We start from the raw sequence: 26,820 nt of genomic DNA on the forward strand, positions 1-26,820 counted from the left end.
TTTGTCTTTGCACGAGTCACAAGGAAATCAGAACTAGAAGCTAGGCAAAGCCTGAGGTCTCACTGGAGAAGAATGATGGTGTCCCTCGGCTCATCTTTAAATCATTCTGTCCTCTTCCATCCCAAAGGTTCTTAAAAGAAAGTATTTCATGTCTGCTGCTTGCACTCTTTAGGTCTGCTGCTTGCACTCTTTAGGTCTTCTCCCTTTGTCTTACTTGAAGCAGTTGCTGCCATTACTATTCTGTATTCTCTCTCTGAAAGCCGACTGTGCCTCATCCTGTTGTTTACAGCCCTGTCAGGAATCTTTCTTATCTGTTATGGCTTTCCCTCAGGGTAAGATGAGGACAGCAGCTATGCAGCCATAATCTGCACCCGGAAGTCATGTGCCACTAGCTGGGATGTGTCAAACTCCCTGCCTGATGAAATCATAAAAAGGGACTGAAGTAGCGGCAGACATCTTTGATATGGGAGTTTTCTGGAGACGCATCTTTAGCATTGTTTCTGCACTGTCCACTTGGTTGCTATGGCGACAGGCACATAACCTCCAAAGAGTCCAAAAAAAGACAAGGGGTCTTTATGTATGCATGACATCCAAAGGGTCTGTATATTGCTAAAGATACCAGTTTAATTAAAATGATTTGTGCACTTGAAATCACGTTGGTCTGAAGCTACTGTCGATAGCAAAAGCCATAAAATCTTGGATATAACACACACCTGTGTTTTCTGGAAAAGAAAATGTTGTTCTTTGTATAATATGCACCCCCAGATTAGGCCCCCGACTGACGATCTGTGAGACCGATCGATGATCAGTGACCTAAATAGTCGTTAATCATTCATCAGATTATTTATTAGGTTAAAAGCTGTTAAAAATAAAATAGATATTGTAAAAAAAAAAAATCAGTGGTCAGGTCTCACTGATGGGTCCTCTGATGCAGAGCGTAACCGACTGCAACTGAACTGGAAGCATCTTTGAGTTCCAGGTATTAAAGTGTTAACCCCTTCAATGTCGATTGCGGTAGCGACATTGAAAGGGGGGCGATCATGCAGCTTATGTCAAAAACTCCTTACTCGGTTATAATACACAAACCTCTTGAAAAAGGAGTAAGTTGCATGTACCATAGCTGAGATTTTTGGTACTATTAAATTAAGGTCCCTACTTCCCCTGGGTGAGAAGAGAGAGTCCCCTTGCACAGAATTTTGGACCAACCTGGGCCCCCCCAGGGCAAGACCACCACTGAGGACCTGTGAGAGGACGAAAGTTTGATCCAATGGCCTCAACACAGAGGCAGCTTGAAGCCCAAGGTGCTTCTGAACCCCCCACCACTTTTGTGATACGGTGGTACACGTATAACTTCACATAGATGTTGCTGATGCACGTGTGGACCTGGACCCTTCAGCCGCCATGTTTTTTTACCTTTAGCGTTTTGACCGGTAGAGAGAAGACAATGTAATAATGCCACTGACTGTGGCCCATGTGTTTTTATCACCTGTTTTTTTTTTTTCTTCAAAGGACTTTTAGGACTTAACTTTAATATCAGGATTTATTATAGGGTATGGTTTGTAAGTATTGTACTGTATCTCCGCAAAGCGCCAACAATTATTCATAAATGGATGTGAAAGTGATCATGATAACAGCGAAAACATTATTAGTTCTAGGGAGCAAAAAAGTGCTATTATTTTTAAGAATTACACCTGGGGATGGAGGAAGATTAGTGAAAAAGGGAAATCACTATGGTCCAAGGGCTGAAGATACCAGTTATTCTCCTTCGGACCGTCAACGATAAGTGGTCTAAGCAAGCTGAGGATCAGCATCCGAGTCTCGGACAGCAACCTGTTCCCTGCTCTATGTTTTGCAATGGGCTTCTTCAATGGCTCCCTCAGTGAGTCCATGAAAAATGAAATTGTCCATACAGAACACAGCCGTTAGAGAGGAACTTGTTATGGTTTATTACCGAAAAGTACTCCCGGTTTAAAATCTGTTCTATAAGAGTATCATCACACTTCAGTGATGTGATTACCTATAGGTCCCCTGTAGGGCAGCAGCCCCATTTGCCTCCATGGTGGATGTCTTTGTGCCATATCTTAAAGGCACAAATCGCCTTTTAATTAAGTCTATGGAAGCTGTGCTGAGCCGGTGTGGCCTCCATTGCAGAAATAGGCTAGTTAGGGAGATCAAAGATCTCCCTTGTAATCATACCTGCGAACTTCTAGGCTCTGGCTACTCAGCGAGCGGTCCCGTGACGTTGGTGGGAGTTCCCACTGACGTCAGTGTGAGACCCCACTCCCGTGACCCGGAGAAGCGGTGCTTCACCCGGCAATCTCCGGGTCAAACCTGGAGAGTTCCCAGGTATGCTTGTAACCAGACCATTGCGCAGCAGGACAACTGGAGCTTGATCACTGTCCCCCTAGACCTGCCTCCCTACACCGAGACACATCACTGCCTAGAGACATGGTGGGAAGGAGTAACTAAGAAGACTTAGTATATCCTCCACATTGAGTCAGTCTGCCTTGGGTCAGGGAAAAAGATGGCTTTATTTATACTTCAAAATTGCAACTATATAAAGAGCATTTGCTTTAAGGTGGTAAAGGGATTGGTTGCTACGGTGCAATCATTGAGTTTAATAATTGGACGGCCGTGTTTGAATTTCCATTCTATGATGCATAACACAATGCTAGCTAACGTCTTCCAGGAAGAGAGGTTTATCTATATGACCACTAAGGGGTGCCATTGGACAGCACAAAACACATAGCAGTTATCAGTACAATACATGCCGTACCCAAATGTCAGCATCATAGCATAGCCTGAATATTCCTATCATATGTACAGTATCTCACAAAAGTGAGTATGCCCCTCACATTTTTGTAAATATTTTATTATATCTTTTCATGTGACAACACTGAAGAAATGACACTCTGCTACGATGTAAAGTAGTGAGTGTACAGTCTGTATAACAGTGTAAATGTGCTGTCCTTTCAAAATAACTCAACACACAGCCATTAATGACTAAACCTTGGCAACAAAAGTGAGTACACCCCTAAGTGGAAATGTCCAAATTGGCCCCAAAGTGTCAATTTCTGTGGCACCAATGGGAGACCTTGCGCTCCCCCAGCTTCATTTTGAGGATGCCCCACAGATGCTAGATAGGGTTTAGGTCTGGAGACATGCTTGGCCAGTCATTACCTTTGCCCTTAGCTTCTTTAGCAAGGCAGCGATGGTCCTGGAGGTGTTATTGGGGTCTTTATCATGTAGGAATACTGTCCTGCGGCCCAGTCTCCGAAGGGAGGGGATCAAGCTCTGCTTCAGTAGGTCACAGTATATGTTGGCATTCATGGTTCCCTCAATGAACTGCAGCTCCCCAGTGCCGGCAGCAATCATGCAGGCCCAGACCGTGACATTCCCACCACCATGCTTTACTGTAGGCAAGACATACTTGCCTTTGTGCTCCTCACAACCTGGTTGCCGCCGCACACCCTTGACACGATCTGAACCAAATAAGTTTATCTTGGTCTCATAGGACCCCAGGACATGGTTCCAGTAATCCATGTCCTCAGTCTGCTTGTCTTCAGCAAACTGTTTGCGGGCTTTCTTGTGCGTCATCTTTAGAAGAGGCTTCTTTCTGGGACGACAGCCATGCAGAACAATTTGATGCAGTGTGCGGCGTATGGTTTCCACTTAGGGGTGTACTCACTTTTGTTGCCAAGGTTTAGACATTAATGGCTGTGTGTTGAGTTATTTTGAGGGGACAGTAAATTTATACTGTTATACAGGCTGTACACTCACTACTTTACACTGTAGCAGAGTCATTTCTTTAGAGTTGTTACATGAAAAGATATAATAAAATATTTACAAAAATGTGAGATACTGTGTTTATGTATATGTGTGTATGTGTGTGTGTATATATATATATATATATATATATATATATATATATATATATATATATATATATATATATATACATACATACCTGAAGGGTTTGGCTCTAAGTAACGTGCTTTCATTTCTTAAGACTATATGGAAGGTCACTGGTTTTATTGCTCAGTGGCCTTTTTAAGATCACAAGCTTCACTTCAATAACCAGAATTTTAATCTGAAGATCATTTCACTGCGATTTATACTTTATGATATAAAATCCATGTAAACACATCAACAATGTAAACTTCAGTGTATGCTGAAATGGCACCCAGTAGCAGCTTCAAAAAACTTGGTTGGAACGGCCATATTATTAAGTCTCCTTTCTGCATGGGTTACTATCATTTAAGAGAGGGTTCTGGTTCCGTGGTTTCAGCCATCATGTGTATGGCAAACATGGATATCGCCGACCATCATTTCAATATTCACCAAAGTGTACACATTAGGATTTGTCTCAATTTAAGATCTTATTTTTTGGAGCAAAGATCTTACAACACACGCTGTGATTTTCAATGATGGGGAAACAGAGGTACCATCTAGAGATTTTAAAGAAAATCGATAAATCAAATAAATTAAAGTGACATACCGCTTAAGTAGAGTGCGGATTATACACATACAGGTAAGCAGCCATTAAGGACATGCCTGGTCCACAGTCTGCTTTAATTCAGTATGTCTCTTTACTTCTGTCCACATTTGATTCACAAATGAATATATTTATATATATATATAATTTAATTTTTACATATAAGGAACTTAAATATGTTGTATATGAAGTTCATTACTCCTTTTGTGTGGCCCATATATCCTATTAGTAACAAACTTTGTCTATGCACAGCATGTAATTGTGGAGAACGTTTTACTTTTTAAGTAAATACACTTATAGCATTAAAAATGTATTTATTATAACTTTTTATTTTTATTTGAAGCCAAATTTTATTCTAGGATAATTTACGCTGCCCTTCAACCAGCCACCTCGGACAGCCTCCAATAATCAAAAGCAGTCAGAATCCCGCTGCAGCTTTGGAACATGTACTATCAGATCTAATATTTCCATATACAATATATACATATTTCAAATGCTTTAGTTACTACACACTTATTGGTTTTTGGATCAGGTCCCCCGCAGATGTACACAGTGCTTCCTGCCTTCCATCCTTGAGACAGGCTGTTTTCCATACATCCTATTGTCAGCTATCCTGAGGCTAGTTTAATATGTTATCGACCTCCTGGTTTTGAATAAAATGTCCAGTCTGATATTTGGAATATATATATATGGAGTTTTTTCAGGTGTGTCGAATCCTCTTCTTCCAACAAGTCCACCGCGAGACGTGGTCATGAGCTGAACCACAATGATACATGCAAGACTTCAGAGATGGACAGTCCTGACACAGGCACTAGAACCAGAGTTGGGGCCGTGTCTCCCCACACGTCAACCAGAACTCCTTCCAGCCCTGAAGATTAAAAGACAAAAAGATTAAATTAAATAATGCTTACAAACAGCAAAGGTAAAGGGTCATGGGTTCACAATGCATTCCATGGTCACAAGTAGGTACAACAGAACAATGAACCCAACTGTCAGAGGGCATCAAGTTTGTTGGTGGACTTTATGCGGACTCCGTTAGTGTCAGAGACAGAATGGCAGGACCCTCTGGGGGCAAACATTTACGCCACAATAGCCGATCTCAGAGGTAAATGGTAGATTACGCGCTGTCTGGAGATCCAGCGCTCTCCACCCTCCCTGTGTAACTGGTTGGGGCTTGGGGAGCAGGAGATACTTTCTGCTTAATGATAATCTCCTTAGAAAGAGGATTTTTTGCGCTTTATTAATTCAGGGCCTGGTGGGGATATTAGCAGCTCTTGAAATTAGAAAGGCCGGGAGCGTTGCAATTTGCTGAATCCCAAAATGTTTCAAATGAGCAGATAAACAGGAGCAATAATTGGGCTTTATTAAATAAAGGAATCGTTCATTACAACTATCCCAGCTGTACCCGCGCGGGGGGGAAGGAGGGAGAGCTCAGCTGAGCTTGTACGCTTCCGACATGAATATCTTGGCACACAGCGGGTCGATCTTCAATTTAATCCATTTAAAAACAGAAGCAGTCTCCCAATACATAGAATGCTAGGGCAAAGGCAACCATAACACACATAGCAGCCATATATAACACATCAAGGCTTCAATCACAAGGGTTAAAAACACCCGTTGTTGGATTTTAAATTCCACAATAAAAAGATATCAATGGCCCCATAGGTAGGGTACGGTGGTCTGTGGATCTGGAACGTAATTCTATTATGTAGAATAATACCAAAGGGGTTAAATTCAGGCACTGGCGCTGTGGATGTGCACTTCTTCAGGCCAGGTATGGGAGGAACCTTATTATCGAGCAAAGCCTAATTAGCATTTTCCTTCCAGTCGATATGAGAAGTTGCTGAAAGCTCTGCTAATGATATCTCGCCCTCTCACAGGTTACCTCCTGTCTGCCGGGAAACCTTATACCGCTGGCACCGCCGAGCCGTACCGCACGCCGAAGAACCACACCTAGATCAGCCACTCCGGCACCAGACAGGAGCTGTGCCCCTTCGTAAGGCTCCTGTAACGTGGACATTTCTGTATCGCACACTGTCAGCAGAGTAATTTTCACCTCACTAATGATAACGTTGTATCAAGGGAATAATGAGCCATTCAAGCTCAAAGCTATCCAACCTGCTGACGACATGTCAGACATGAGTAACATACACACGTGTGTCATTCTCTACTTAAACATATCGGGGAGTCAAGCCCTTGTGCTTTCTACAACAATTTGGGCAAATCATACCTTCTATTACATCAGAGAAGCATACCAACCGCGCCATCCTAGTTCATCTACCCCTGATCCACAAACGAATCACAGAAATCAAGACCACTCTGGTTGAGTAATGTTCTCTCTGACATTTAACAGATTTGTATTCCTGTATTTGACTCACCTGTTTGCAGACCTCGCAACTCCGAACCCTCACTTTTATAAAAGGTCCTGCAGCACAGGGGTGTGAGGGGAGTCTCTCCGGGAAGCTCCTCTATTGCTCTCCTAAGCACAGTTATGAGGACTTCTCTAGCAGGGCTCCAGTCTTGACATGGAAGCCCAAGAGAAGAGACAGCCAGGGAGACTGCGAGGGAGGCACAGGACAAGCAGCTTGACACCACTCCATACAGTATCGCCCGGTATCCCTGATTCTCTTCCATCGTGGACATGCATCTTCTGTCCAAAGGGTCACTTACTGCCGCAACCACATGCCACTCAACCGCTGCCCCACGGGGAAGCTCGGGTACCACCACCACTGAGATAGAGGCGGACGTATCCTGCAGATAGAACATACTCGTTTTAGCTCACACGTCACAGCTTGCTGCTCTCTGGAAAACATGTCCACTGAAAGCAGGTCTAGGTCCAGTTTGCCACCGGCTATAAAGTGCTACTTTATGCAGATGAGGGATAAAGAGAGAGCTGTGTAAGGCCTAGGTCTACTAAATAGTCAAAAAAGGGTCTCATATCCTACACAAGAGCTGCCAGGTGAACCAATCTGATCACCAACATTTTGTTTGTCCGATTTCACAAACACCCTTGAGCAGCACGTAGCATTAATTTTACATGTTCCAGATGTTGTTATTAATGAACTGCAATAAACAACGCCGAGCTTAGAATTCAAATTGTTGTTCAAGCGTTCTTTGTAAGGGTTCGGTAAGGAGACAGGAGTGCCGGGGACTCAATTAGTGGCCGCGTGGCCAGACACTACACTGTCAGCGCTAATTTATTCTATGCCCAAACCAGGAACCCTTTAGGGGGAGGCTATCAATGGATGGGACATGTCCACTCACATCTGTTTTAGGGTAGGATACCCAGACTGTTAGTTTGCCTATTTGATCAACAGTTAATCTGTATCCCAGTTTAATACATTTGTAAATGAGACATTTGTAAATGATTAAAAGCACAGACCCCCCCCCCGCCAATGGTCCATAATAGAGGAGCTAAGCCTTACTGCCCAATGACCGAGTCTGTATGAAAAAGATTTTAATTTGAAACAAAACTTTCGAAGTTAAGGCTAAGAAGCCATTGGGAGATACTGGTAGCCCACATACAGGTGATCCAAGTAAATATAATGACATGGGAATAACAGGTCAGCTGCCACCTGTAGGTATAAATATGACTTCTCAATCAGCAGCATTTCATATTTATCTTGCATAACCTGTAAAGACAAACACGGAATGATACAGAAAGCTCAGTGGCCGAAACACGTTGGGATGTGTCAACGGAACAGGATCGGGCGTACAGAAAATAGTAGGAGAATCCCACCAAACGTCTGTAGAAGAGGCCAGAGTAAGAAAGAATAATCTCTCGATCCCTTGCTGGGACATCATGCTACACGAAACAAAAGAGGTAGACTCCAACAGTGTGCTTGGAAGACCAACGCCACCGATAAACATTTCGGTGATAAAACGTGTGTCTTCTAGATGTAAGAATGAATGACCTAGAAGAGCACCCTGCACAAAAGTGGGCAATATATTGAAGGACATCAATGTCAATGAAATGGCTTATGGATCACAGGTCCTTATACAGTATGTTGGAAAATACTCGGTGTGTTTGGTGATATACGGAGAAATATTTATTTCTGTAATAAAAACTACTATGTTTTATATATATATATATTTTTAAATCCTATTTTTAACTACTGCATGAATGTGTTTTAATTACCTTGCCGCCTGACTGCATTGCAGTATAGATATACGCTGGATGATGATTGGGGTGTGGTGCCATGAAAGGTTTAATAATATGCTCTTTTAGGAACAAACATTTAAAAAAAAAATATCCTAATTTGTCTTTAACCTGATTACATAGAACCAAGCCTTCATATAAAAAAAACAACTAAGCCTTATTAAGATTATCACCAATCAATAAAATGTATAATTACAAAGCAGAACAATATATTTTGTTCCAGGAAATCGGGGCCATGAAGTCAATGAGCTGATGCTTGACCAAAGTATTGAGAAAAAAAATCAAAAAAGCCACATAGCATGTAATAAATAAATATATATATATATATATATATATATATATATATATATATATATTAGCCATTACCTTTTGTGTTTTTGCCCATGCCGCCACAGCGGTGGGTATATAAGAGCTCTGTGTCACGTAGCAGTGGCAAAGTAGAACGTGGCTCAGGGAAGTCCCGGGGCTCATGGCACCCAGCACTCTCTCCACGTGATGCAGTGAGACATCAACCTCAGCCGCAAAACCTCCAGGGACCAGCCGCATGGTGCAGGGCTTCAGTGCAATCTGTCCAGCGCAGAATACCGCCGGACCAACCTACGAAGGGTAAAAGAGAGATATCTGATGCTTTTATACACATACCAGATAATACACAGTCCCCTACATTAAGTCTTCCGCTGGACTGATGGAAAACTAGGAACAATAGGAATTCAGTGTACAGACAGGACGCAATGTGTGCCACTTTTTGACTCCTTAGCCATAGTTACATGGGTCCCCCCATTTTCCTATGCCTGCTTTCATATACGTAGCTATAAAGTATTGCCCGGGGTTGGGATTGTGTGAGCTCAACACCTACATGGTTTTTCTGTGCTTTTGTCGGAAAAACATGGTGGGAAGTCCTGTCCCTGGAACGGAGGTACGACCCCTTCCCTTTGCACCTTGGCCAAGAGGTCAGAAGGTGCGCCAGATCTCCTCTGTACCTCTCCCAACCCCTTATGGCTTCAAGGGGAGATGGAGGCCAAAAAAGGCATCTAGCCAACAATTTTGTATGTCTACAATGAGCCAAAAAAGGTTACAAAACCCCTACGCTGTACGGAACACAGCAAGTAAAATAATATAACGCTATTGCCAATATAGGCACATCAAGGGTTTGTTCCATCCTCATTGGAAAAAATAAAACGGCATAGACACGGCGCCTAAGCCATGGCAATCATTTCTTCAAACTTCATCTGGATTTTGGCTGGTTCAGCAAACAACGCCAGCAACTGAATGTATCCCCAGATCTGCATGTATCATAAGACTGTGATCATTGTGTTTATAGTTGGTCCTGATCGCTGCATATCACAATTACACCCCTGGGCTGGACTGAAATCCTATAGCGTCTTCTTCTCTCCCCACATACAGACCTAGCATGGATCAGCTGTCTGTAACTGCCTCTGATCTACGTCAATACCCAATAACGTGAATCCAGCTTATGAATGCATTGCAGTGCCTGGGGCAGCTGCCCTTATCAAGGGGTCAGAGGCCAAGCCAATATTCAATAAGAAAACCGGCATTTTTCCTTCATTTAACCGCGGCGTCCACTGCAGGGGATGGCGTTTATCGCTCTGCATACCGAGCGACACCTAGAATGCTCTCCCCGCAGGGAAGCGGATTCGAGCGGAGATTAGAAGGACGGAGGAATACAGGCAAAAAAACAAACAAAAAAGAAAACGTCAGTGTTGCGAATGGGAGGGAGCGAAGAAGTCGGAACTGCAGGCTTAACTGTTGCAGAAGAGGTTAAACCCGACTACTAGGTGTCAGAGGTTACAACTTACGCTGGAGCGTCTATTCGGTGCAAAGAATTTTATCAATAGTATTGAAATGGTTAAGTGGCCACCTCTGGGATACTTATGCCATACTGGCCATAGCAATGAATCCATACAGAATGACTAGGAAGTTACGTTTGTACTGGCACGAGGGTACAGTGGCAGCCAGGGGGGGCAAGCCCACCTATACAGAGAAATATCAAGTACCCCCGATGAGGTGCATGCGAGTGGCATGTGTAAGTGGTCCCCCCCCCCCCCCCCGAGACATAACCTTTGACTTTAGCTGTAGCCCAAATCAATGAAGGCTGTAGCCTGCCTCATCAGATCCCTAACGGGATTACGGATCTTCTCATCGCACGGTGTGTGATAATCCTGCCGGTAATTAGACTAATAGAGGCAACTCTTCAGGGAGCACAGATACGGCGGCGCATGCAGAGGAAAGCTCTGGGCACTTAATGCCGATCTGTCACTTCTGCCCAAATCCTGGCTTTTGCTGTTCAATACACAGGACAGACCCATGTAACGGTGTTATATGTGATAGAAACCCACCTTATGTGTAAACAATGGGAAGAGCATCTCAGCACCCTATTCTCTGCATAGTTATTCCTCCTCATTAACGTTCTCTCTCCCTGCGGTTGCTGAGAGTTACTGACTGGGCCAGAAATCCTTTGCAAGAGTCGGATGAGGACAACTGATGAGATGTATCAGGTCTGCCACCTTCTGCCACATATCTTTGATTCTTTAGGTTAAAATAGTTCCTTCCTACTTATCTAAAACGACTACACCGTCGGAAGGCAGGGAAATGCATATCGCCGTATTGGTCCAAAACATGACAACGTCTTTAGTAGACAGTGATGCATTTTATTAGATGAAGATAGGAAAACATGGGTATATAATACTATATATATACACATATATACATATATGTCCGTGCTCCTTTTTACATGTAGGAAGCCGCTCAGGTGGAAGTAACGCTCGCTATGTGCATGCTGCCGGGTGGTGCCAAGCCCCCTCTCTGTTTGCCTGTCTGAATGGTGAATGCCCCCGTGCTGGATGTGCCGTGCAGGGCAGGCAGCGCTGTCACCTTCGCTTTGTCCACGCCGCGCTGATTACCCTATCCCCCCCCCCCGCACGAGCTCCTCTTTGTGAAACGCTATCAAGGTCAGAGGCAGTCGCTAAGAAAACCAAATAGTAGCCGCCCCCCCCCTCCCCGATCAGGGACGTGCTTACCCCCTGCAATGCTTCGCCGGGTGCCATCACCAGGAGGAACAACCACAATCTTATTAATGTACAAAAGACAAATCCTAGGGAACAAGAGGACAATCATCGACACATGGACCTGAAGAGCTTACAATCCATAAGGTGCTACAAGGGACGTGCAGACACATTATTCCCATTTAAGAACTCCATAGAATACCAGCGTTTTCTGCTCACTCTGGGAAAATATGTCTTAAAATATTTAGGTTAAACCAATTAATGCCACCAAAGCAACCTTGTGTCATATCGCTGTAACATGTCAGCCAAAAACCCAACATACATCTCTTCATACTTGGGATGGCAAAGAATACAAGGGACCTACATGAATTTAATTCAGGGAATATTAAACTTAAATTGGTTGATTTGAGGGCATGAGACCTTATACAGAACGTATACATAGTAGGTAAATACACCGGTAGAGCCAATCATAAAGTATAAGACATGTCATATACACGCACCAACACATACATACAAAGACTTAATGGGTATCTTTTGCCAAATTCAATCATTTAGTAAACATGCATAGATACACAGACTGACATATAGACAGAAATGGATATTTGTGTCTTCCTATTTATTGAAAATATGTATATATATTTTTTAACCTTTGGCCCTGTATTAGGACTTTTCCTCTGGCACTCAAGTTGTTAAAACATTATGGTTTATGTATTACTACTGGTGTCTTTTCATATTCCCTTTACCAGGGGGTGGGGGTTTGGGTGACGGGCATTACTTCTGCCAAGGTGCCTTCTGTGACCTGCCCGCAGGGGACATGGGTCTCCTTCCAGGACATTGGAAATAGTGACAAACACCATCGCCCCGCATTAACCGCCTCGCTCTAATCCCTGTAATTCCAAGGAATTGCACGAGCGTCAGCTAAAGGGCACGATGTCTGAGTGAATGATGCCGAAGGGACAGTTTTTATTCAGTCGCATAGTATAGTCCCCCTCCCTACACTGTTCACCCCTCAATGTAAGCAGTAGGGTCTGCAGTACAGGACTCTGGGCACTGGGTGGCGCCAAAGGATAGGGATGCGCAGCTCCATTGTGAAGATGGACTTTGTCTTTTCTCCACTAGACATCTACAACAGTCATAGGACCCATACCTGGAACAGAGTAGAGATGGAGTGCGCTCCATCAGCGAGGGTGTGTCATGTATGTTACTAGTAGAAGAAATACAACGGTTTATCATTTCTTATAATTTTAGGAGAGCTGCATTTTCTTTTGTATATAGACAGTGTCTAAGCAAAGTCATCATATGGTCAACCAACGACCGACGGCAATGCTCGGTAAAGGCCTGATAACGGTACAGATCCTACAGCTTCTGTGAACGTTTTATATATAAAATAGCTTCCCCTAGAGCCAGATTGTTGAAATAACCCGAGAAGAAGTACACAGTCACAGTCTTGAAGTCCCAAACAGCTGGCAGTGTAACCCCAAGGTGACAGATACAGGAGATATGTCATATTATACCGCATTAGCTCTATCATTTTTCTGTCACTGTGCCCTCTTTGCCTGCTCATCCCATTTCTCCGTCTCACCCTTGTCCACTCCTGACACATGCAGCAGACTTTTCATGACACGGCCGGGACACAATTAATCTCTGAGATAAGATACACATTGTCCTTTCCAATTCCCCTCAAGACTCACTCGTATAGCCTGGCTGTAAGGTCCAATGTTAGCGGGGGCCCAGTGGGAGACACTCTGCACATGCATGGAAATCTTCTCCGGAAAGTAGTCATCCCTGCAGACGTCAGGCTCCATATACCAGAACAGGCCGTCAAGCTTAAAGAGCGTCTCCGCGGGAAGAAGGCATTGTACACAAACCCTGGGACAGCCAAGAGATTGAGGCGTTAAAAAAAAAAAAAAAAAAGTCAGTCTCACAGCTCACAAAATATAAATTGGATATAAATTGGACAGCTTGTGTAGCAGTCTTGGTCTACACACAATGGAGGTTACTCAGAAAGGCTTTTCTGGAGCAAAGTTTGAAGAGGTGTCATCAGCACCAATCCATTGGTTTCTACAGTGACAAACGTTTCAAATAAAGCAGGAGAGAAACTTACCGCGCCGGGGGAGCCTCAGGAAAAAGAGTCTTGTACGCGTCGTTTATAGTAGTAAAGTCCTCCATGTTCCTAACGTACAGATGGACCAACACAGCATCTTTCAGCTTCAATCCCAACTCTTCCACGTGGACTGCAAGAAGCAACATGTCTTCTAGTAGAGATGTCCACACAACTCCTTAATGTCACCCTGATCCTCATTGCTTATATTCACCTAGCACAGTCTTCAATCTTTCTTAATTTCATGACTGCCCCCATCGACTATTAGATTCCAACAACTTTTTGCAGAATACCTCTACAGTAGGTCTTGACAACTCCTATTGCTAATACGTTACTACTGACGCATTAGACTATCATATAAAGACGTCTACTGGCATACATTGTTCCTGGATCCTAAATATGACTAAATTGTAAATGTTTTTCCCCACATCCTATAATAATTATTATATTATTATTTATAATAAATACATTATGTATAGCTGAGGAGTCGCAATTCTAATCATTGCAAGTGGACCACTGACATCTTTGTCTCCAAATCCTAGAATTTTCCATAAACATATATATATATATATATATATATATATTTATATATAATAGAGGTTTGTGTTAAATAGCTCAAATATTAGGTGCCAAAACTTCTAGTTTACAATTGTAGAAGTCATGGTTGTTTGCCATAATGCTATGTAATTAAAATTCACCTAGTTGTGTGTCTCCCTTTGGGCAAATGTCAGCAACAATTATTCATGAGTCACGTGGTTTGACACTGGTTCTTGCCAATGATTGTGTATTCCAAACACAAACAATTCCTTGTTAAATTAAAAGCGCAACGTGTTACATTTTTACGACAGTACAACAGCACACACCCTGATCACAGGAATTTGGTTCTTCTCTAGCCTGCATTTGTATCCCGGCAGTTAAAGTGCAGCAATTAAATACTTGGCCTGTCCTCCTGCGCTGCATGGTGTCATACTTACCATTCAGTGTGGAAAGTCCTCTCTGAGAAGCATCGTAGACACTTTGACCAGAGCTGATGACCTCACTGATGCATAAAAATCCACCCTGAGACTTGGTAGGACACTTTTTGGTTTTACCTGTAGATGGAGAACATTTTGAATAGTTGAAACATATTATATTTTAAAAGGGAACTTCGAGCACAAAAGATGGTTGTATAGGATAGATAGAAGTCTAACCAGAACTCAAGAGGAGACCAAGCACCCTCACACATTGCCTCTCGCACCTACTCTTCTACAATAATTAAGGACTAAAGCCCAAGCAATGTTGTCAAGCGCTGCCATTTGCCACAATTTCAAGATTTCATTAAGTACAAAAGAAAAATCAATTCAGTTTAATGCACAGAGTTTGGGTTTCTGTCAACATGGCCATTACAACCCTATGTTTTTACACACTGGACAAGCATTGGAAGCCATGTTTGTAGGCTACAAATGTATTCTCCCCTGGCGGCAGGTTTCAAGACTGGGTCCTACTAAGGCTACGCAAAAAGACCAGACTACTTGCAGCCATCTACAAGTTAGCCCTCCAGAAGTAGTGGAGGGAAATATGAACAACCTGTCCAATTTTGTTATTTATTAAGGATTAGTGTGCTAATCAGTTAGGATGATGGAAATCCAGGAATGCCATATTCATCTACATAGCCGCAGAGTAAACCTTGGTTCCTTTCTAGTGTCGATAAATACTGTGACATTAATTCAAAGCCAGTAAGAATGTAATTACCAGTAATCATTGCTGAAACTAGAAATCACAATCGACCATGGATACTGTAAATAGAGATCAGCAAATGTTACACATCCAAACAGAAAGAGAATTTACATTTCCCAAAGGCAGATACCTACAGGAGGAAACCGATGGAAGGCCCTGTGGAAGCCAAGTCAAGGACTGGTGCTCCATGTCACATAGAACAGGCTCTACAGTAAGTTCTAGATCACAAGGGCATTCTCCTTCAAAATCCAGAACCGAGGTGTTATCCTGCGTGGAGAGAGTTTCAGATGGGTTACCACATCAAGACTAAGCCGAACGACCTTCTACACAAGGCTTACTTAAAGAGAAACTGTCACATCTGAACCAACAGCACATAATCTATCATTACACTTATTCAGATTGTTTTAACAGACTGTATAAGCCATAGGACTAGAGAAGAAGTTCTTCTGTTGATATTTTAAGGCAAGTTTGCCAGTTAAAATCAACTAATTAACCAAAGGCACAACTGATATTTTGTACATAGGCGTGATATGTGATAATCTGGAACGTGACCACCCATCTATAACTCTATAAACCTTCAACCTGGAATGTCACGGCTGGTCTGAAGATAAAATTGAGCCCAGGTATTTCCAACAATGTCCCAAGCCTGTGCACATGAATTTCTACTGTCACATGAATGTCTACACAGGTGGGACATCAACTTGATGTCCAACCAGACCTGAGGCTCATCGAGCTTTGGCCTCTCGGGTGCCCACAGAATAAATATAATATCAATCAGCACCTATGCGCCTTTAACAGGTATAGTTAAAGAGTAAGTGGCTCCTAGTAGATCTGATTTTCTTCCCTATGGACATATCTGGGGGATAAGCATAATTGTTTATAACTTCTACTTGTTAGTGTTTTTCCCCAAGGTTCCCATTAATATATTTTCTTATGAAATTTACTTTTAGCTACTATCTATTCACATGTAAAGACGGGAAGACTTGGTAAGAACTACTGGACCATTACCTTGTCTTGAAGATGAAGCTTCAGTAATCTAAGATAAGCCACGGGGGCAAAGGCATCATTAGAATGTACCACGACCTCTGAAGAATCACTGGAACACAGAAGAAGAATAGAGCCATGGTGTAGATGTACAGAGAGCAGCAGCACCAGTTTTTAACCTATTTACTCTGATCTGTCTCTTTACACTAAATAAAATTACAGAATCAAGTCTAATATCTTAAAATAAGAAATATATATGTATTAAAACAACTCTAATCTGTACCCCATGGGGAAAGATATGTTAATTTCCCTTTCGCAGGAGCTGAATGATTATTCCTTCCAATTATGTTGTCTCTTATCTATTGGTAAATTGCTGATTGTTGTTGATTGGTTCTACCAGCCTTCGATTCCTACACCTAATACAATTGGAACACGGCACATTCTTCTCTATTTCAAAAATATATATACACGCAAGCAATGGACATTCATATTTTCCTAGTATGCCATTACTTGAACTCCCCATCACCCCAATTATTGTACTATAGTAAAATGTCACTGCAACTTACACTACTATTCTCTTCTTAAACAGGGGACAGTCTAAGGTGAGGGTCTCATACTCCCCTCCTTCTCCACACACGTGGACGCCATACTTATAAGAAAGCTGAAACACAGATCAGGAATTCTGTGAGTTCTCTTCTGCAAGGATCAGCGACCGGTGGATCTAGAGAGAGACCCCTTTCCAGTCCTTTATTTGATTCAATACAAATATATTTGCATTTACATTCGGTCTCTAATCGCTCTTCAGGATGAGTCAAGCTCAGCAGAAACAGTGATTTCACTTTTAGCATGTAATTTCATGTACAAAAGGTTGGTACTGATACTATTGTATTACGTCATCAGACAGCCTACATAAAGCTACTTAATAAAATAAAACACCAAATATAAAGAGGATAAAGGAAAATATTTAAAAGTTTGTGACTAAAGGGAGGGTACGTTTTTAAGAAAGGAGAACTTATCTGTTCTGGAGGCCTCCAGTGATCCAACATGCTGAGGTAGACTACTGTACAGACAATATGAAACTAATCGGAAGTGTCTGAATTTCACAAGCACCTACTAAGATGGCTCCTTAGCTCCTACTATGGTGCTTCTGGTAGATAGAGACACAAAGTGGTAACAAACTTACCTTCTTGAGTTGAGGCCTCATCTCCTCCAGTGTCCTCCCTAGATGTGTATCTGGATCCAAACCTGTAAGAGTAATAATAGATACTTTGCACCCAGTTCCACAGTTTCAAAAAGACAGTAGAAGCATTCAAAGAAGTGTACAGTACTTCAGTTCAGTTCAGTTCAGTACTTCAGTACAGTTCAGTTCAGTTCAGTACAGTAATTCTACTAGAAAGACTGGCCTGAAATGTTATGGAACTGAATCTGTGTCCATTATACTTACACTGAGTAGAACAACCGCATTGCTGCTAAATCCCATCAGAAACCCTCAATATTTGAGGAGGTAATTAAATTCTAGCAGTGGACATCATGCTTAACTTATCAGTGTTCCATGCTTATAGTATAGCTGTAAACATTTACGTGCAGAGAAGACATTTTACCTACTTTCATTTCTGCCCAAACTCCCACCGCTTACCAAACGCAGCTACCTTGATGAGGATGGCCTCAAGGCCGTTGGCAATCATTTCATCCAAAAGATCCTCCTGCTTCCGACGCCACAGAAAAGCAAGGGGCTGAAGACCAAGCCTCTGACACCTAGAGCCAAAAAGGACAAAATAACCAATTTCCAAAAAAATATACTTTTTACACACACACAGGCAGATGCAAAAACACTTGTTAAAACAGTTACAATATTTGATACAATGATAAAAATAACCATATTACCCGGGCAAAGTAATCTATGCCCCTAGATACAAGAGTGCCCAAGATCAATTAAAATAAATTAATAAGAGATTAGATCAATGGCTGTATTTTTCTCTCTATTAGGATTGGGTATGATTGGTGAACATATTGGTAGAAGACATCTACCATGGTCATCCTCTTGACCCATAAAAGTGTACACAAATAAGTATGCCACTCCAGTAACATGTAATACTTGGTAACCCTTGTCCTCCCTTCCGAAGACCCCTTAGGCATGCATGGAAAACCTTCTTACACGTTCTCCACTCGTACACGCTGGTAGTCAGATAGAATAGCTCCGACAGACACAGAATCCACCGACTCTTTCTCCTGAAAAACACCCACAGACAGAGTTGAGACGCTACCAGCCAATTCTTGCTTACCGCAGATGTCCAGACATAAAGCACTGCGCTGTGTGTCACCTCAGCTCTTATCACAGCCATCTGTGTTGGTGAAAATACTACCAAATTCACCATATTTCCCACCAAAAAATATGCCACGTTGAAATGAATCCACACTTCCTTACTGCAAGGTGAAGGAGCATTAAAATATGTTCTTTTTTGGTTTTAGCTCGTACGATCAAAGAATATAAATATATGTGATGTGGTGAGTCAATTCAATCATTTGTCTGAGAAGCGTAGAAGGAATTCTGCTCGGTTATATAGTTGGAGAAAGAAGCATCGTCATTTTTCTTTGTAAAATCAGTAAAGCCATGACCTTCTGTTGAAATCAGAATGTCTGCTAATGACTGCTCAAAGAGCGAGATTCCTAAAAGCGCTGAGAAAACCTTTTCCTTCAAGTCTGAAAACTACACGACACGTGCTTTTCACCAGATTGTCCTGCACTGGACACAAACATGGGGTCAAGGCATCTTTCCACAACTGTCTTCAAGACCAGACTAGGTGGGCAGCTGTCAAGAGCCCATAACCCCCTAATGGGTCACCTATGTGTCCAACAGCCAGTGATTTTTTTTTACTCCTCTAGGAAGAAGCCTACCTGTCGAAGAATGGGGTCCACCTGAGAAGGGAAGGCAAAGGATGCAGAGATGAAGGGTTTGGAGAACCTTGCAGGGTAGGGCAAAGTAGAGGATTATGCAGAGCTCCATCCATAAACAGACACCAACCATGCCCTTAAAGGCTTGAGTGTACCAGGGAGCCCCCTGAACAATGCAACCAGAAGTCATTTGTAAGTCTTCATTTTCCTTAAAATTTCTTCCACAGAATAGGTCCCACTGCCAAACACATACCTGGTATGTTCAGTAGCATCCCCCCGAGCACAGAATCTCACATGAATTGGATTTTTCATGGTTTGGATGGCCAAAATGCCCTTTATTCACACGCTATCTTTATTTATTTATTTATTTTTAAACATATAATCATTTTCAATTTTTTTCTGCTTTTCCAATGTTTTTATTTTTTTTTTAAAACTTTTTTGGAGCAGTGAGGTGCTGGCTCCTGCCAACTAGCCTGATCCTTAAAATGACCGTTCTTTTGAGGACAGCATAGAAGGTCTTTCTTTGTTAAGGAATGATCAAAGCCCACTCTTCCTGACATTACTGAATATGACTGAATTCGCTCTTAAGGATACAAAACCCGATTAATCAAGACAAAAATGCTAACTTTGGAGTGATCCCATTAGAACGCAACACAATGCTTATGGCGATAGGGTCAATGCCGAAGTAAACTTGGTTCACATCCACATCTAGCTTTCCACCTTGTTGTGCTTTTCCTTTCTCCTTCACCATACCATCCATTACTGAGCTAACCAGTCATAAAAACCCACCCCATGTATACATCCCTGCCTTTCCACCAATCAGAAAAATCATTCGGGGGGAAAAATTAGCAATAATACTTCAGCGTTTAATTGGTGAATGACACAGACTGTGATTATAGGCGGAAATGTAATATTAATGAGAGGAAACTTTTAACAGCGAATTGCCTTAGAGCTATTATCAATTTTTCTTAAAGTACGAGTCCTTAGGACAAACCGGTCCCCCGTCTCCCCCGCCGAGATGTAGGTAATTTTTCTCTGCCTGATAAACGCGGCCATTAAAACGTGGCGTGGAACGCAAACCTTTCTGCTTTTCTTTAAATGAAATTGGTGTGTGCGCACCCTCGGGGGGCTTCTGTCTGATGTGATCCCAACGTGTCAGTTAATCAGATAAAGAAATAAATTAAATAATTGTCAAGTCAGAACCACAAACAGCCTGAGGGAGGCCGGAGAAGGAAGGGAGGGGGGAATGGAGTTGGGTATTAATGTTTGGAAACAAAATAAGACATCCGGATAATGTTGCAGCATGTGTAAAGGTTGCTGATCTGCCGGGGATCAAACTGCCAATCCTCTTAACTACATACGCCTTTTTACTGCAATATTAGACACGATTTTTTGGTTTTGTTGTGGGGGGGGGGGGCAAAAACAAAATCATAAAATGCACTACTGCATCTGACATGCCCCCTATAGAAAAATGGGTATTAAAGTACTCTGTGAGTAGCCCCATGTCTCTATGTATACTTTAATATGCCACAAAGCTGCCCTCTTCCGCCATGATTTAACATTTCTTGCCACTGATTGGCTGCCTGAAGCTGTCAATCAGTGGCAGGAAAGTGCTCCCATTGAAATACATAGGAAGACTTTACACAGATACACAAGACCACTCAACGTTCACCAGAGCCAGCGCTGGACTGTAGGTGCATTTGTAAGACGGACCACACAGCTATCGTATGCACTGAATTGCAATAATGGCTGTAGAGATCCTTAAAATGAGAAGCCAAAAAATATTCGGCAAGTTTACCTTTTTTGACTATTTGAACTCGCTTTCGCGCTGCAAGAGAGAGACAAAGCATCAACACCTGTGATTCTACCTGCTATATGTATAGTACGTCCGCATGATCCTCTTGCTTCTCTGAATTTTAATGCAGTGGGACTTTAGATTCATATTTTGAGGTACGGACCTCATTTAATCAACATGATGAAGAGCCAATAAAGACCTCAATTCAACCAACATACCTATTAAAAAGTCCTAATTTACACACACACACAACAGATCAGGTGTGGAAAACATAGTTATCTATTATAAGTTCTTCACACATAAGGGGAAGGAAAAATAGAATAATACAAAAGAAATACAAAAAAAAAATTGTTCGACTTTTCTCCATGCTTCTTTGTTGTGCATAAAACATCACAGTTTGAAAGTGAAAGATTTAAATTGTGCCCTCTTTACCTGTATACTAATTTATATAAATGTATTAAATAACATTCTTAATTGCCCTGATAAAGTAACACAGAATATTAGTTATTGCTGCTAAAGGTGGTTTTACTTAGTTATTCACACATGGCTTCTCCATTTTGGCTTTATTTTTGTTGAATAAATCATGACACGGTGTGATATGTCATGTGTTGTTGTTCACCCTAGATTGTATTTACCTAATTTGTAGAGCTGCTAAGGAACAGAACATTATTATTATGCCCTGATATGTAAAACCATATAATTCAACTATTCTTTTTTTTCTCTAGCCATAGCACTCTACAGGCTAGAGGTTTTGGTTCCATTCATATTTACATTAAACTATTTTTTTTTACATTTGAGACACTGAAGGATATTAGAAAACAGGCATAAGAGAAGCAACTGGGGAAAGAAGTGTTATATCAAACTAAGGTTTAAATAGATTTCACCCCCTTTTCCTATGAAATTATAAAAATGCCATGGCCAGCTAGTAGTGTTTAGCATTCATTTAATAAAAATGATCAATAATTTTAGAAAAAAACACAAATTATGTGTGTGGGGGGGTACACATTCTGTTTTGCTCTGCTTTAGTTAGAGGAAAAATATATGCAATATAGGAATTTAACCCTTGTTCTTTAAAATGCGTTGAAAGTCTCGCTGGCAATGATGTGGCAAAGCAAAGCATTTACGGTAAAAGGAGAATTTCCTGTAAGTGTCGGTAAAAGATATTCCGCATAGCCCTTTGCTCCATCACAGTAATTATACAGTCTGTCCGCAGCCAGAGACTGGCTGTATTATACTGTCTCCTTCATGCAATCTGCATTCATCACTATTTTAATTAAACCAGGCTTCAATTTGGTTATTTCATTCGTACGAGCGAGGCAAGGGCTGCAGACGGGTTTAAAAACTGCAGAAGAGAAAAACAAAAAGCACACGAAACAGACATCAAGATATGGGAGGGAGAGGAGGAAAAAAAAATGGAAAATATTTATCGAATAAAGGTTTAAGAGATGAGATGCAGATAAGAAAGGAAAGGAAAAGAAATAATGATTTGCTGCAGGGAACTGATGTATTTGTTATCTGTGCGGTATGCCAATATCTTCAAAGTCTCCTAAGAAGCTGCGATGCTTTCAAAATATATAACACGATAATCTCTAAGGGAGTAAATGCTCCAGACACGCTGTTTATACAGGAGTAAACACTCCGTACCTGGCACCAGCCTCAACCTCCAAACGTAGGATTTTTTCAGCAGCCTTATATGAATGAATAAAAGCAGCAGGGGGCGCTGCAGGCTTATTTTTGTTCATAGCTACAAACACACACACACACACACATATATATGTATATTAACACACAGAGCTGGACTGAGGATGACAAGGTGACTCTGCCACTTTAAGGCTAGTGCTCGCCCAATTATATAATTGCGGGCCATGGCTGGATTCGAGAGATCTGATGGCTTTATGCTCACAAAGCATGCGCCCATCCAGACACTACAGCACCCAATTAACAAATGCAGACAGCGCAGGTCTGCATGTATGTGCAAAATATATATATATATACAGTACTGTGCAAAAGTTTCAGGCAGGTGTGAAAGAATACTGCAAAGTAAGTATTGCGTTCAAAAATAGACATGTTAATAGGTGAATTTTATCATTTCACATAATGCAAAGTGAGGGAACAGAGGAAAAATCGAAATTAAATTAATATTTGGTGTGACCACCCTTTGCCTTCAAAACAGCATCTATTCTTCTAGGTACACTTGCATAAAGTCAGGGATTTTGTAGGCATATAGTTAGGTGTATGATTAAACAATTATACCAAACAGGTGCCAATCAACATCAATTTAATATGTAGGTTGAAACACAATCATTAACTGAAACAAAAGCTGTGTTGGAGGAATAAAACTGGGTGAGGAACAGCCAACCTCACTAACAAGGTGAGGTTGCTGAAGACAGTTTAACGTCAAAAGTCATACACCCTGACAAGACTGAGCACAGCAACAACACACAAGGTAGTTACACTGCATCAGCAAGGTCTCTCTCTGGCAGAAACGTCAAGGGGTTTCCAGATGTAATGTCCAAGCTCTTTTGAAGAAGCCCAAAGAAATGGGCAACGCTGAGGACCATAGATGCAGTGGTCAGCCAAGGAAGCTTAGTTCACCAGATGAAAGACACATCATGCTTACTTCCTTCATCAGAAGATGCCCAGCAATGCCATCAGATCAGCATTGATAGAAAACAATGGGACCCTGGTACATAGATCTACTGTTTGGAGAAGTGAGGCCAGACGTGGACTTGTGGCCAAAAAGCCATACCTCTGACCGGAAAACAAGGCCAAACGACGTGCCGAAAAATGGCAGCAGGCAATTACGGTGCAAGTTTGGGGTTGCATTTCTGCAAAGGGAGTTAGGGATTGGGTCAGAATTGACTGAGAGAGAGGGGAGCAACTAAGGCCCTTAAACCACAGAATAGCTGTGGTTAGTCCTCCAAGATGTTTGAAACAATCTACCTGCTGAGTACCTAAAAAACTACGTGCGAGTGTACCTAGAAGAACTGATGCTGTTTTGAAGGCAAAGGGCGGTCACACCAAATATTGATTTGATTCAGATTTTTCTTCTGTTCAATCACTTTGCATTTTGTTAAATGATTAAAATAAACTATTCACATGTCTATTTTTGAAAACATTCTAACTTTACAGCTCTGAATTTTTTTTCACTCTCGCTCACCCGTATTTTCACTCTCTCCTTTCCCGCAGCTTCGCTTCTTCTCTTGCCTCTTCTTGTCCTTCTTTCTTCGACCACTTCTCCCAGCAATCCATGGCGCTAACTTGGTCTCCCGGAGAACTTCTGCAAGAGGGTGGAGCCTCCAGACACACCTTCTCCCCTGATTGGAGGAACGGGGGAGGGCTGTCACCTTGGCCCCACCCTTTTGCGGAAGTACACCGCAAGGCCAGAGTAATGTAATAATACACAATTTACTGTACCTTGACCAGCTTCAGAAGGCGATAGAGATCTTCCACTTCATCCCCTTCGTGTGGCGTGTATGATCTCCCGATGTCAAGGCTGGTGCCCTTGAGAGTGGCTCGATACAGGGGCAGCCCCATGGCCTCTGCATACAGTTCCAATGCCTGGTGTCCCACGGTCTGGTACATGTAACTGTCTAACTCGTCCACTGCAAAAAAAAGAAGGTAGAACAAGCTCCATGATATATAAAGTAGGTTTAACTCCTTAAGAACAATGGGCGGCCCCTAAACCCATTGAAAACAATGCATTGTGAGCCCGTACATGTACGGGCTTTGTCATTAAGGGGTTAAAAAAAGAAAAAACCACAGACCTGGAAAAGGAAAGGTCCCCAACGTCATTACCTGCAGCCTCCGGGGGTCTCAGGTTAGCAAGTGCAACTATCTGATGACCTGCTGAGACACACTGCATCATATTGTAGCAACTATCCTTCCCTCCGCTAGAAAGATAGAAAATATATCATATTACATGCATTTAATATTTTCAAGTAAATAGAAACATACATAGCAACGGCAGACAAGAGCCATCCAGCCCATCTATTCCGAACGCTCCAATATAATCATATTTATTTAATCACATTAATACGTTTATTCAAATTTTGTATATAATTAAATGGTGATGAACATTACGGAGATTTTAGTAACGTATCGGGGTACTTTGGTTTTTTTTGTACATTTGGCTTATGTGATAATATTGATCTACATATAAAAGATCCATCTTTTCAGTAGGCACAGCCAGCCCTGCTGTTAGGACATAAGTGAAGATAACACCAATTCTTCCAGTGTTCATCGGGATACTTATATGCTGAATGTTTTATTTCTGGTTTCTCTAAACTTGTTACACAATTGAGACGCACAAGATATGTGATGACGTAACTTCTCAGCGCAGCCGATGTTTAAATCTCCTCCTGAAGTTACATCCACCAAACATCTCGCCCATCTACTCCGATTCCCATTGTGTCCCGCGGTGTGAATCACCTGATTAACGCCACAACCCTCATGCCGTCTGCGGACATCCTTAAGTCTCAGTATCCCTGCTGCAGCCAAACCCGGAAGTAGCTACACGTGTTATACTGCGCATGGGCAGAAGACGCTCGTTGACTCAGGACCCCGCTAAAAGAGCTGACGTAGCGAATGCCTGCCGGAAAGTAAAGGCGATTCGAAAATAAGGGGCACGATGGTAAGGGCGGTTATATCATTAACTAAGTCCACGCTGGGGTTATGTTTCTGAGAAAAAAAATATGTTTTAAGTGGCACAGATAACTCATTACTATAGCATTATATAGGTCAGAGAGCAGTGCAGTAAGGCTGCTCATTCTACTCATATACTTTATACATGTTGCTGCCCAGTACATGTGAAGGGGTACCTAGCTGCATGTGTAAGGTATGACTGAATAATTCCTTCAGCCAGGAATCAATTAAGTTATACATCCCACCTACTGCATGGTTGTTGTTTTCATGTGCACACCTTATTATTATTATCCTTTATTTATATAGCGCCAACAGTTTACGCAGCGCTTAATACAATACATAAATTCAAGGGGTATGACAAGACAAGAATTGACAGACTAAGACAAACCGATACATTTGGTGGAGAGAGCCCTGCTTGCAAGCTTACACACCTTCCAAGAATCCCGCTTCAAGGTTGACAGTCCCCTCCCGAAAGTGGCAATAATAGCAACAGCAGAAAAGGTGTTCATGAAACAAATGATGCCAATAAAATCATTGCAATACTTTACGTTTTATTTTCAGGATATTTATGAATAGGTCACGTGAGAAGTATTACGAAGCCCGACGACCCTGGCCGTTTGACATGTTGGAAGGTGTGTACTTCGTGAACATCTAAAATACTTTTGTTTCTGGAAAAATGGCCGATGAGGTCACCTTAGTGGTAATCCTACTAGATGGTTGGGTTACTATATTGTCTGCATAACCAAGATGGCCGCTGCATGCAATTATCCATTTCGTAGTCGCTATAAGTTCTTTTGCCCATGTATGACAAGCCAGCCAGATCTTCTGGAGCTACTAGGCGTGTCTACACATATTCTGCTTCCATGTGATGAGATCTGTTATGCGTGTACTGTGGGGTCATGTGACATAACCAAATGAGCTCCCACCTCCCAGGTACGGTAGTCTGCGCAGTGCATCTACTACTATTCTCTGGGTGACAGTACATGACAGACAAGAATATCTATTAGTCCG

At 42.0% G+C, this 26,820-nt stretch overlaps 1 protein-coding gene across 1 annotated transcript; it reads right to left on the minus strand.

The window, feature by feature from the left end:
• Window positions 1-5,244: 5,244 nt before the first annotated feature.
• On the minus strand, window positions 5,245-25,619 carry LOC149284045 (uncharacterized). The gene is made up of 17 exons (XM_089497224.1): window positions 25,597-25,619; window positions 24,956-25,058; window positions 24,583-24,762; window positions 18,634-18,707; window positions 18,115-18,233; window positions 17,662-17,723; window positions 17,045-17,139; window positions 16,503-16,590; window positions 15,629-15,761; window positions 14,753-14,869; window positions 13,782-13,911; window positions 13,369-13,546; window positions 9,021-9,251; window positions 8,295-8,300; window positions 6,874-7,246; window positions 6,407-6,529; window positions 5,245-5,363 (listed from the first exon to the last, which is right to left on the minus strand). The coding sequence occupies exons 1-17, from the start codon at window positions 25,617-25,619 to the stop codon at window positions 5,245-5,247; spliced, it is 2,154 nt and encodes a 717-aa protein (XP_089353350.1).
• Between the last annotated feature and the right edge of the window lie 1,201 nt (window positions 25,620-26,820).

Source organism: Sceloporus occidentalis, unplaced genomic scaffold (genome assembly GCF_023333645.1).
Source record: "Sceloporus occidentalis isolate IW3139 unplaced genomic scaffold, rSceOcc1.0.p SCAF_100, whole genome shotgun sequence".
NCBI classification, from domain to species: Eukaryota; Metazoa; Chordata; class Lepidosauria; order Squamata; family Phrynosomatidae; genus Sceloporus; species Sceloporus occidentalis.